This window comes from Biomphalaria glabrata, chromosome 5 (genome assembly GCF_947242115.1).
Source record: "Biomphalaria glabrata chromosome 5, xgBioGlab47.1, whole genome shotgun sequence".
In the NCBI taxonomy this organism is placed as follows: domain Eukaryota; kingdom Metazoa; phylum Mollusca; class Gastropoda; family Planorbidae; genus Biomphalaria; species Biomphalaria glabrata.
This window is the reverse complement of record NC_074715.1, coordinates 47,477,261-47,489,367: the sequence shown is the minus strand read 5'-3', so window position 1 is coordinate 47,489,367 and position 12,107 is coordinate 47,477,261. Positions and strand designations below refer to the sequence as shown.

The window sequence follows — 12,107 nt, the reverse complement described above, 5'->3', positions numbered from 1 at the left end:
TGCTCTCTTGGGCCTAAGTTTAGACTAGCCAATTTTTTAGACCAATGGGATTTTTCACGTAAGTCTTGTTTCGACCAATCAAATCAGTTCATCAATTTAGCCTGCTATTTTCATATTTTGAAAGGTATGTCGTAAGCTAGATCTATACTATGTTTTTACCTGTGTAAAGATCTAGATAGAATGAAATTATTTAAATCTAGACACTTAGAATACACCATCTTCTAGACTAGATGGATTTATAAATAGATCACCATGGAAACGAGTTGGGAAGTGGTACCGTAGTCGGCGTAGTGACGGTAGTCCTAGAATAGATTTTAATAGAATGAATACTGAATAACAGTGAATAGTAGAGAGCTCAGAATCATGAATGGCTAGATAAATTAGTAGATAGATGATTAGATCTAGATCTATCATTCTATGATCTATCTGTATCTAATCTACTATCTCTAGACCTAGATAAACTAGATTCTAGATCTTCATATCTTATATAATAATAATATTATAATACAGACGTTACTTCAAAAAGAGTAGATCATCCGTCTGTCAGTGGCGTAGCTTATAGATTATAGGCATAGGGTATTTGAAAATCGAGGGGGGGGGGCAAATGAGTATTGTTGTTGTTTTTTTTTTACATAAAATTGATTAAAATAATTAAATAGTTCACAAAATGCAGGGGTGCAAGGAGGCCAGGCCCCCAAATGATGGACTCACTAGACTTCAGTAGATCTAGATTTAGTAACTTAGAAGTGTGTAGTCGTTTCCTCATTCAGTATAATAATATTAATAAAGCTTTAGATGTTAACATTGTCTTTGTTATATTAAAGTACGACAAGGCCTAAATGCATTTATCATCTAACACCTATTATGTAGACTTAACTAACCTAGCCTAACTGAAACTCTACTCTCAACTTCTCTATAGTCTAGCTAGACTTAGTTGACTTAGTCTTAGATCTAGAATATACCAGTAGGCCTATATTGGCCCTATATCTATATATAATATAAATATTATATATGATGATCTAGTTACTAGATCTAGCAGTGTAGCAGAATCCAGCTAGCCCTAGACTAGCCTAGTCTGTAGTCAGTAATGAGTAACTAGTATAATAATCATAATTCATATGTATTGACTATTATGACTACTGATCTAGTCTAGAGTCTAGGACTCTAGATGCTTTATCTAGATCTAGTAACAATCTAGTTAATAGTAGAGATTTAAGATCTAGACCTAGAGTCTATATATTAGTATATAATTATATATAGATCTAGTTATAATACATTGTAACATACTTAACATTATATTATTTTGTTAACATACATAGTATAGTATAAAAAAAAAAAGTAAAGTTCCCCTTTCAGACCTTGTGGTCTATAGGGCAGATGATGTAAAGGCCTACGTTTAACAAGGGTGTCATGTGGCCAGCACAACGACCAACCGCCTTTACTTTTCCCTAACTTATGTCAGGTACCCATTAGAGCTGGGTGAACTCAGAGGCGCCGAAGATCCCGAAATTAAAAATCCCAGTCTTCACCAGGATTCGAACCCCGGTTCGGAAGCCAAGAGCTATAGTCATAGTAAATCTGGTATTGAAATTATTGATTAAATTGCTACCAGGCACTAATTCTAGTCTTGGGAAGCACTACAGATTCTACATTTTCTTGACTCTCTTCTAGAATCAAGAATCAAGATCTAAATTTATATTTAATTAGATTAGGATTTTACCATATTTTAATGTGATTAAACTAATTACTAATAAACAAGTTGAAGGCATTGAAGGTCTATAGCTCTAGATTCAATGTAGTGTCGAAGTCAGAGGACATTAGAGCTAGGGCTAAAAAATAAGTAAGTTCAGTAGATAGGGAGACATACATTTTAAAGAATGTTGTGCAAGTAGCGCTTTGTTGGATCAATCAATATATGCTATTATAACTTTACACCTGCGTTAATGATTTGCACCATTTATAACTGGTTCAAGGCACGTCGCTATTCAAGTATGTGTAGAAGACCTCCTCTGAAAAACACCACTACTTTGGAAAGACCTAACTTCCACTCAAATTAAAGACAAACAAAAACATCTTCCACTCAGTATGCCGGTATGGAGTAAAAGAAAAGTAGATGGGAAGCGACAGCAACAAAGGGATCATTCTTAGCCGGTGGACAATCTAGCAGAAAGGTTAGGAACAGAAGAACCTTGTAGTGATGCTCTTTGGTGTTTTAGGACGAGAAGGTGTGTGTAATGGTGGAAGGTCATTTCTGAGTCCGGAGATAATTATAGACCAATACAGATCTGTGGCGTAGTGGCGATAACGCAGCAGTGGCTGCACCAGTAAAATGTGTAGGCAGGAAGAACTAAAAACCAAGACTGCTGTTTATGTTTGTTCTGTCCTCTATCTTTTAACATCACAACTACTGTAAATAAACATCCTTCATCTTACCTTCCTTTGTTGAGCTACTTCCTTTAAATATACACTACATTAGATATTTCTAGACTGTTAGATCTACATCTAGATTTAATCAATATGAACATCTAGGACTAAATCTATTATATATAAAAGCTAGACCTAATTATCTAGATTTAATTATTGATAAATGGTAGGGGGCATTAGACAAGATACACACTAGACTAGAGTTGTTTTGAATTAAGTTAAGTGTTTGGCTTCTAATCAGATGATTAACATTTTAGTAGACTTGAGACGTTAGATGTGCTCTAGACTGTTGCCTTGATGGTCCCAGGTTCAAACCCTGCTTCCATCCCTTACCATCCTGTCTAGAGGCGATCTTCTGTATTCTAAAGATACATCTGAAACATGTTGCACATAAAAAAAGGTCTAAATACTCAGATGGTATTTGATACTAGTCTATTCCCTATCCATGAGTCCCAATGGACCTCATTCACCAGTCGTAAACAAACAACATTTAGCCACGTGATTCTCTATCTCTTCTATACAAATTATGTTATCCATAGTGGCTGTCACGTGATACATATTTTTCACTGTTTTATCAATTTATGACGTGGCTAAATGTGTTAATTTACGATTGGTGAATGAGGTCCATTGTGCTACAACCCATGAAGGTCTCTGGCCTGCTTCATCTCATCCTTCCACTCAGATCTCTCTTGAGATTTTCTTCTCTATGCCCCAACTCAAGTTGTTGTAGATGTCACCGCATCTACATCATCAATTAATCGAATTTGTGGTCTGCTATTGGGTCATCTACCTTTTCGTTTTTGCCACTAAACAGTTTTTGCCCTCCGTTCTTTTTGACATTCTTTCAAGACCTGAACAGTGAAGTCTGAGTCTTCATACAATTGGTATATACTGGATGGTGCCTGTCCTCCATCCAGTTTCATCTTGTATGTAAAAATTAGGGGGAAAAGTTGGTGTTGCATATGAAGAAAGTAAAGGAAGTATTTAAATATATTAAAAAGAAGAATGCCAGTACAAGTATGAGAAAAAAGAACAACAACAAAGAGTAAATTGAAAAATATGTATTTTAACTGACCAAAGCAATGTTGATAATCATATAACACCTTCAATTAATTAAGAGATAAGCTTCTAGCATGTTGAATGTTGTATTATTGAATATGAAAATTACATCTTTTTTTGTTTTAAGGTTACTGATGAAAATTTGACAAAGATCCATGGCTTATTTTGATTTGGAAAATGAAGTGAACAGTGCCTTGAGAATGGATTTACCATTAACGCGGGGCCCTCTGATGAGGTGGCAGAGACGTGAGCAGTCACAAGTTTCCAATTCATTTCTTAACAGCTCTTCCAGCAACAGCTCATCTGTGAAAACACCAAACAAAAGTCTAAACAGGTCCCAATCCAGTGGAACTCTATCCAAGACACCAAAAAATAAAACTCCAGGCTCTGGAGGTTGGTATAATTCAAAGAATTAAACAATTAGAGAAATGTTTTTATGTTACTATTCTTACTATTAAATGAATTAAAGTTGCAATTATAGCTTCTAGATGTAAATGAACTTTTTGATGTGTTAAGTTTTTAACCTTTAAATGTATATCTTGACATAAACTAAGCGAAAAGATTAACTTGTTTTCATTGTAAAAATGCTATGTTTTTTTACCATTTAAAAAATATTTTGTTTAATGTGTACATTCTTCTCATGTAAATTACAGGAAAGCTATGAGGTACTTTTTAAAATATGGTAGTGCTTTAAATTTTTTATTTTACAATAAGATTTATGAATACTATACACAAGTTTTCCTTAGCAAGAATTTTTTTTATATAGGACGAAGGAAAACTCCTAGTAATCTTGCTAAAACTCCATCTGCCGGAGACAGATTTATTCCTAACAGAAGCACTACTGAGTTTGATGCTGCTCATTACAAGGTGCTTGTATATACTCTTTAGAAACCTACATTAAAAAAATATTGAAATATTCTTTGCTGGATACTAATTCTTAAAAGAAAAAGTCACAATAATAAAATAACGTGTGTTACACATTTCTATCTAATTAGTGATAATTATCTATATGTGACAATTTATTTATTAAATTATACGAAAACATTTTTTTTTGAAGTACAACAAAAAATGTATTCTCTATTTGTCTAGCTCTGTACTCAAAATACAATCAGCTCAGAAGACTGGTCTATGTTGAGTCCTTCACAACAAGAATACAAAAAACTTATGAATGAGAATTTAAATGGTGATGCACTTGATAAGAAGATCATTTCTTGCAATATGAAACCTCCACAAGCCCCTGAAGGTACTCATGCAGTATTTGAATTTGTTAGCAAACTTATTGTTTAGGTTGATAAATAAAAATTGAAGAGTGGTTAACGTAGGTTGTTACTCATGAGGTGTTTGTAAGTGTTCTTTTATTATATGTAAATATATAAAGTATTGAAATGGCTTCATTCTAAAAAAAATATAAATATTAAATTGATGTATATAAATTGGATTGTTAGGGACTACTATTATTAATCTGTACTTGAAATGTATTAGCTTTTACTAGCTAATAACTTATCATGAGTCAAAATGTTCTTTAACCATCTTAATTTGTCAAAAATGTTACATTCTAAAATTTTCAACTTTCATTTTGTGTAGGCTATCAGAACAATCTTCGAGTTCTGTACAGTACGGGTAAGGCAGGAGTCAGTGCCAAAAAGACAACTAGACATATACCACAACAACCAGACAGAATCTTAGATGCTCCAGAAATTCTGGATGACTACTGTAAGAATTTTTGTTTGTTTGTTGTTTCTTTTATGCTTTTGCTTAGCTTGATAAGATTTAGGTCTCATATGTTCTAGAAAGTTAACTTGTGAATCTTGTTTTATAAAAAACACACATTGGCATCATGGGAAATGAAAAGGCAGATAAGCTATAAAAGGCAGGTTCATCTATGGAACAACCAGATAGACCTGTTAACTACCTCACCCTAAGGTCAATGTTAGTCAACAATCACAAAGAGGAGTGGTTCAACCAATGGGCATCAGGAAACACTGGCAGAGCCATGAACAAAGAAATGACTACGCCTAACAAACTGGACAGTATTAACTTCCTCCCCTGCAAAGAACAATCTACAATTTTCCAACTAAGAACAGGACACACACCACTATTAAATTACCACCTGAACAAAATAAACTCCACACATCTCCCCCTTTGCAGACACTGCGCCCACCTCTTTGAAATCATAAACCATATCCTCTTTGAATGCCCCTCCCTAATCCACCTTAGGCAGACCCTACTTCCACTACAGCCCAACATAACCAACACCCTGTACAGCAGTGCTGAACAACTGAAGAAAACAGCACACTTTTTTTTCCTTGGCGCAGTCTGCAAAAGAGCTCACAGCTCAGCAGCAATAAAGCTGGCTAGAAGAAGAAGAAGTATTATAAAAAAAAAATCTCTATTAACACATCTGTTAAATGATTTTAAACTCCTGATAATTAAAACCTTGAGTGTTGATAGTTTGGCAGTCGATATTCTTCTTCCTCGTTCTCATTTTTATGTCTGAGCGTTCAGATGACTAGACCAATATATGAGATGAACTGCGCTGTAGTTTCCAAATCAGGGAGCTCTCCATATAGTTTTCTTTTTATTGGGGTGTTTTGGGGCCAGTATCTTGTACAGACCTCTTGGTAAAGAGAACAGTTTGAAGGACATGGTCATCATTCTCTGGTGACACTTCATATGGACTGATTTCACTGGTTCCAATTTTGAGCTTCCAGTACATATGTTGTCTCATTGTGTTGTGTCCGGTCCTGAGTTGAAAGATTAGATGCCGGCAGTAGATAAATTGTATGTTCTTTATTGAAGTTAGTGTGTAATTTAGTACCAGTACTTAATGTTTTTAATTTTTCATACATATTTTATTTTATATTAGCTAATATTACATTTTTTTCTTTTTACTGTTTAGACTTACGACTGATTGATTGGTCAGCTCAAAATATACTAGCTGTTGCCTTGGGCAACAGTGTGTATCTCTGGAATGCATCTCATGGTGATATAACGCTATTGTTGCAACTAGAAAATGCTGGAGATGAATATGTCAGTTGCGTCAACTGGACAGAAGATGGAAGCCATTTAGCTGTTGGATTGTCCTCAGGGATAGTAGAGGTCTTTTTTTAGAAGCAGATTTTAAACTTTTTTTTTTTTAGTATGGATATCTTGATGTATAGAAATTTTGATACTTAAAGTGTATGTGTATACCTTACTATGGAAATAAATTTAAATTAAAATGCCCTTTATGGACTAATTAAGTTGAAATATTTGTCTTTTAAAGTAAATTACTCTTATGTTGATATTTTCCTTATCTGGTATTATGCTTGACACTATCCTCCAATGTCAACCTAAAATATACTTTTTGATTAACCTTTGGCATAATGCTGTATTTTAATCTGCAAAATCTTTTCTACAGCTCTGGGATCCAGCTCAACAAAAAAGACTTCGTTCCATGAGTGGACATCCAGCTAGAGTGGGCGCTCTGTCATGGAATTCATACATTCTAAGCAGGTTGATTAATCGCTTTAAAATGACTAGTTTAACACAAGATACGAAATTTCACTTTTGTGTTACAACAAAGTATGACACATAAGGAAATTGAGCACTGGAAATACAAATTATTTTATGTAAAATTACTTGCCCAGTATTAATCATATGGAAAAATTGTTTAAAATGAAAACTACATGTTACAGCTTAACTCATTATTAATTTAAAAAGAGCTTCTGAATGTTTAAAAGGAGCATTGCAGTACACAGAAACTAGAAAAAAAAATAATTTCCTTTAGAATAGTTGATGTATTTGTTGGTCTGTTAATGAGCAACACAAAATTTTAGTTGAGACTGGCAATGTTATTTAAATGGCGCCAAGATTAGATAATAAATTTAATATATCTCATAAATCTATATTGATGTACTATAAAAACACATTATAAATAAAAATTGTTTGATGTGTAACAAACAAAAAATTGAACCTTTAAACAATTTTAGTTCTACAATTTAGATCTATATCTTTTAAAAAAATAAAAACCCACATAAGTTTATGATTTATTTTTTTTAAGTGGTTGTTTATTTATTTTAAGTGGTTGTCGCACTGGTGGTATACATCATCACGATGTGAGGGTTGCACAGCATCATGTGGGAACCCTTCTAGGACACACTCAAGAGGTCTGTGGTCTGGAGTGGTCACCCAATGGTAAATACTTAGCCAGTGGAGGAAATGATAATTTGATCAACATTTGGCAGGCTGGATCAGGATCTCTTTTAACTGCAGGGGAAACTTTGCATACTTTTAACCAACACCAAGCAGCTGTTAAGGTAAGAGGCCTTAATATAAAAAAAAAAAAAAATTTGCAGGAAAATGATAAAAAAAATAAGAGATCCAGCATAGTAAAACAAATTAATTAAAAACTCATTTTTTGGTGTCTGTATCTCAATACTATCTTTTACAAGAAATATAGATGTGAATGTCCCACAGACCACCCAGTGTGTATGAATGTCTTTCAAGCTGTGAAAAATAATGTCTGCATCAGCTCTCGTCTATCTTAACATTATTTATTCATGTGTAAATGATCCATATTTTTCTTAGATTACATAAATGTGTTAAATGTTACTGGCTGGCTTTATTTTACTATGAAACATGTAGGCCTATCTTAAAATTAGATGCCTGCAATGGTTGTGTGCTATGGTCGATTGTTAGTCCCAGGCTCAAATCCTGCCATCCCTTGTCGCCTTGCTAGAGGTTTGTGCAAGGTTCTAATTATCTTCCAATCTGATGGAGTATCTGAAACATGTGAAACAAAACATTTGTGACAAAAGTTTCCAAAACAACAGAACATGTACAAAGTATGTGCACTCATACAGTTACATAGCCTAGTTTTAAAGATTTTTGCGGAGCATGAAGTTATTGAGGAAATAAAGAATTAAGTGAAATAATAAAATCTGTAAACATAATAAGTCATAGGTTTAAGTCCAGGATTCTTGATTGTTTTTTTTTTTTATCGGAGCTGTAAATTAATGTATTGCAAAAAAAGAGACTCAGGCATCTTTGATCTATTTTATGAGTCAAATAACACATTTTTATTATAAATGCTTTGAAATGTTATATTTATTTAGTAACAGTACCACTGTGTTAATTTTTTTTTTTCATTAACCTTTCAGGCTTTAGCTTGGTGTCCATGGCAGAATAATGTTCTTGCAAGTGGTGGAGGTACAGCTGATAGACACATCCGTTTCTGGAACTGCAATAATGGTGTTAGTCTTGGTGCTGTTGACACCAATTCTCAGGTAAAAGATTAGCTGAGCAAATGATTTATCTTTAGCATTGCAAAAGTACATTTAGTATTCTGTTAAGATTTGCATTTTTTTGAAGTGTCAGAATTTTAACAAATGTAGGTCCATAGTTGGACAGGAAATGTTAGTATTTATTTGGAGCAGCTTCATAATTTGGAAATTACTTAATGTTAAGACCTTAGTAACAAGTGTTTGTATGAAATGACAAATATTAATTTTCAGTCTTGGAAAAATCTTAAAAAATCAGTAGATCCAACATCTGAATTTATTTTTTTTAAACTATGGAATACAAATAATTATCTTTAAAAATAATTCTAGGGCATTTTTTATGAAAGCAATAGATTGGGCTGAGTTTTTTCATTATAGTTTATTTGATTCTTTTTTAAATATCTGTTTAGGTTAAAAGGTTAGTCTGAAATTATTTTTTACAAAAAAAGATAAGAAGTCAGATGCTGAACTTGAATACCCCAGTCCTAGTCTCAACTCATATTTAATCAGTGAAAAAATAATGGTTTTTTTACCATCTTGACACTTTTTAAATGGTGTGTCCTAAGCAAGTGCATGCAGGAATAATTATTAAACCATTTTCAAATGGAATATTTGAAAGGTAAAGTAAAATGTTTGCCACTTGTCATATGGCCTATCTGCATAAGGGCTTTGTGGATAAAAACTTCCTGCATTGTTCAGTTTTGAATTTACATAAAAAAGTTAATGTTCCATAAAATAATTTACAAATCTCAATAGGTGTGTGCATTACTGTGGTCTCCAGAGTATAAAGAAATAATCTCAGGGCATGGATACACTCAGAACCAGCTCACAATTTGGAAATATCCAACAATGACTAAAGTGTCAGAACTTACAGGTACTTTTTGCTATTTCCTTATCATGATCTGTGATTCTTTTCTTTTATTTCATATTAGTGTGTGCTTGTGGTCTCTAGATTTCTCCATATTCCTCTGATAATTTTTTTTTTAAATAGACTTGAATGAGCCACAGCTGTCAGCATTCTTTTATACTTATTTGAAAAATGAGATTGTATATTTATAAAATTTGTTATCTGTGCACTGAAATTTGCATATAGATGAATAGACTTTCATTAATCATTTGTATGTATAAAACTTGAATGAACTTTCTCCTCTAACATGGTTCAATGTTTTACCATTAAAATGCTAGCAATTTGAATTGTATTTAGTATTTTTTAAATAAGGTTTTCAATAGTTAGAAGATATACTTGGTTATCTATTAGTATTATTTATTTTTTTTTAAAGGTGGGAGGTGTTAAATAGTATAGTAAAAAAAAAGTACTGTAACCCTCTCAGAACTTGATCTTGAAGCAGGGTCATCTGTTTTTTAATGAGGGTGTCATGTAGCTAACACAGTGACAAACTGCCTTAACTTCTCCCCAGTAATGTCAGGTACCCATTAGAGTAAGGTAGACTCAAAAACCCCAATCTTCTCTGGGATTCAAACCCTAGACCCCTTGGTTCAAGCACTTTTCCACTCAGCCACCTTGCCTGTGGGTTCTCATTACAATAGATTTTTTTTTGTACAAAGATTTTCACTTTTTAAAAAAAACCAGGTCACACTGCTAGGGTGCTTCACATGTGTTTGTCTCCGGATGGGACCACAGTGGTGTCTGCAGGGGCTGATGAAACCTTGAGGTTGTGGAAATGTTTTGACATTGATGAGACTGCTAAAAAGACAAAATCCAAAGCCATGAAGTCTGAGACGTCTTCCAGTTTAATGGTACATTTGAGGTAGTAATAAAGGTATGGGGGGATTTACTTGGCAAAGTTGGTTTCATAAGAGAAAAAAAATTATGTTCAATTACCATTATGAATTATAAAAACACAAATTAAGTCAAAATTAAGTTTTTAATAGTTATTTAGTCATTTCTCTTGTAATTGGTTCAGCATTATGGAAAACAAGAAATAATGTTGTCAAAAGTCTAGATTAATTCAATCTTAATTTCTGTTCATGTCTAATTCTGTGTGATTTTGTTTTCTGTATCAGTTATACAGAAATGTCAATGCTTAAAATGACAAATTTTTTTCTTTTTGAAAAATGGCAACTATTCAGTGTCTTGAGCCTGTATTATGTTTTTAACAGCGCTACATAAATTATTTTATTTAATATTCAGTCAATAATTTCTTTTTGTAAAGTTCTTTTGTTCTGTATTTATATGGATATTTAAAGTAGATATGAATCTGTAGGGTATATAGAAGATCTACATCTTTAGTGGACAACATTAAAATCTAGGCCTTTAATTTGAGCTTATGATTTTTGATTTTTTTTTTTGTGAATGATGAAGTTAAACTTGAAAATACGAATTTTAAATGCATTTTAAATTATTTGGAAGAAATACTACATATTGAGATCTATTTATCTAATACAAGTTAATATATAGAAGTGTAGTTATGTTTAAGTTTTATAGTTAGTTTCTTAAAGCTTTGTAAATGAAATTTATTTGTGAAAAAAATTGCTGGTAATGGTAATAGCTCTTTAAGATATTGTTTCATCTGGAATTAATTGTTTTAAAGGATGTTTGATATGATATACATATATATTTTATATCTGTGGTAGTTTTTAATTGTATTTTATATAGTGTATTTTATTATTTTTGTTTTTTTACAGTATTTTTTTTTAATATATCATGTTCTATCTATATGTGATTTGATAAATTATATGTTGTATTATTGAACTGGTAAACAAATTTGATTAAAAAGCTTCAAAGATTTGTCTTATTTTTTCTTTCATTCATGAAAAGTTTTGGTTATCTTTTGTTCCACTACTTTATTCTATCTATATTTATTTGAGAGGAAATTTAGTTATATGAAATCCAACTTTCTGATGTAAACTTCACAATTTAATAACTTGAGGGCAACCAAGAACGTTTATATGTTGTTTGGGATCCTTAGAATGTTATTTGTAATGTACAACTGTTAAGACAAATTTCCTCAATGTTAATAAAGATATAGGCCCTGTTTTTTTGTTTTTGTAATGTTTTTACAAAATGAAGAGGCACCTGGCTTTCAAAAGCAGGAAAACAATGATCACAGCACATACATTTAGCTCTGCAAAAATTACGAGGTGAAACTTCAACGACGCTTAAAATAGAAAATTTAATCTTTTGTGCTACAGTGTGACGTGCATCAGCTGAGTCTGTAGTTTGTGGCCATGCCTTCATGAAAAAGGTTTGCATCCGTATAATAAAAAGGCTCTCAGTAATACAGACAATAGATTTCCAATCAGTGAAAACCAAAATCTTAGGTTAGTAATGGAAGATCTTGGGTTAAATTAAATGGGAAATTCATGGAGGTAACGAAGACACGTTGATCCATTTGACTTGCA

The 12,107-nt window shown here is 32.5% G+C and overlaps 1 protein-coding gene across 2 annotated transcripts; it reads left to right on the top strand.

The window, feature by feature from the left end:
* The first annotated feature begins 30 nt into the window (after nucleotides 1-30).
* Nucleotides 31-11,493, top strand: LOC106058586 (cell division cycle protein 20 homolog). Of its 2 annotated transcripts, XM_056030855.1 has the most exons (12): nucleotides 43-124; nucleotides 1,974-2,171; nucleotides 3,611-3,876; nucleotides 4,250-4,350; nucleotides 4,573-4,726; nucleotides 5,068-5,196; nucleotides 6,383-6,582; nucleotides 6,884-6,978; nucleotides 7,547-7,781; nucleotides 8,625-8,750; nucleotides 9,501-9,618; nucleotides 10,336-11,493. In XM_056030855.1, exons 3-12 carry the CDS (start codon nucleotides 3,639-3,641, stop codon nucleotides 10,515-10,517), a joined length of 1,578 nt encoding a protein of 525 aa, XP_055886830.1. In that variant the 5' UTR covers nucleotides 43-124; nucleotides 1,974-2,171; nucleotides 3,611-3,638; the 3' UTR covers nucleotides 10,518-11,493. The 2 variants fall into 2 exon arrangements, with proteins under 2 accessions (XP_055886831.1, XP_055886830.1); XM_056030856.1 differs by lacking the exon at nucleotides 1,974-2,171 and having other exon boundaries at nucleotides 31-124.
* Nucleotides 11,494-12,107: the final 614 nt, after the last annotated feature.

Coding starts and splice junctions, on each gene's coding strand:
- LOC106058586 (XM_056030856.1), top strand. CDS start 3,639: ATGGCTTATTTTGATTTGGAAAATGAAGTGAACAGTGCCTTGAGAATG. Junction 6,979..7,546: donor AATTCATACATTCTAAGCAG/GTTGATTAATCG, acceptor ATTTATTTTAAG/TGGTTGTCGCACTGGTGGTA. Junction 8,751..9,500: donor CTGTTGACACCAATTCTCAG/GTAAAAGATTAG, acceptor AAATCTCAATAG/GTGTGTGCATTACTGTGGTC.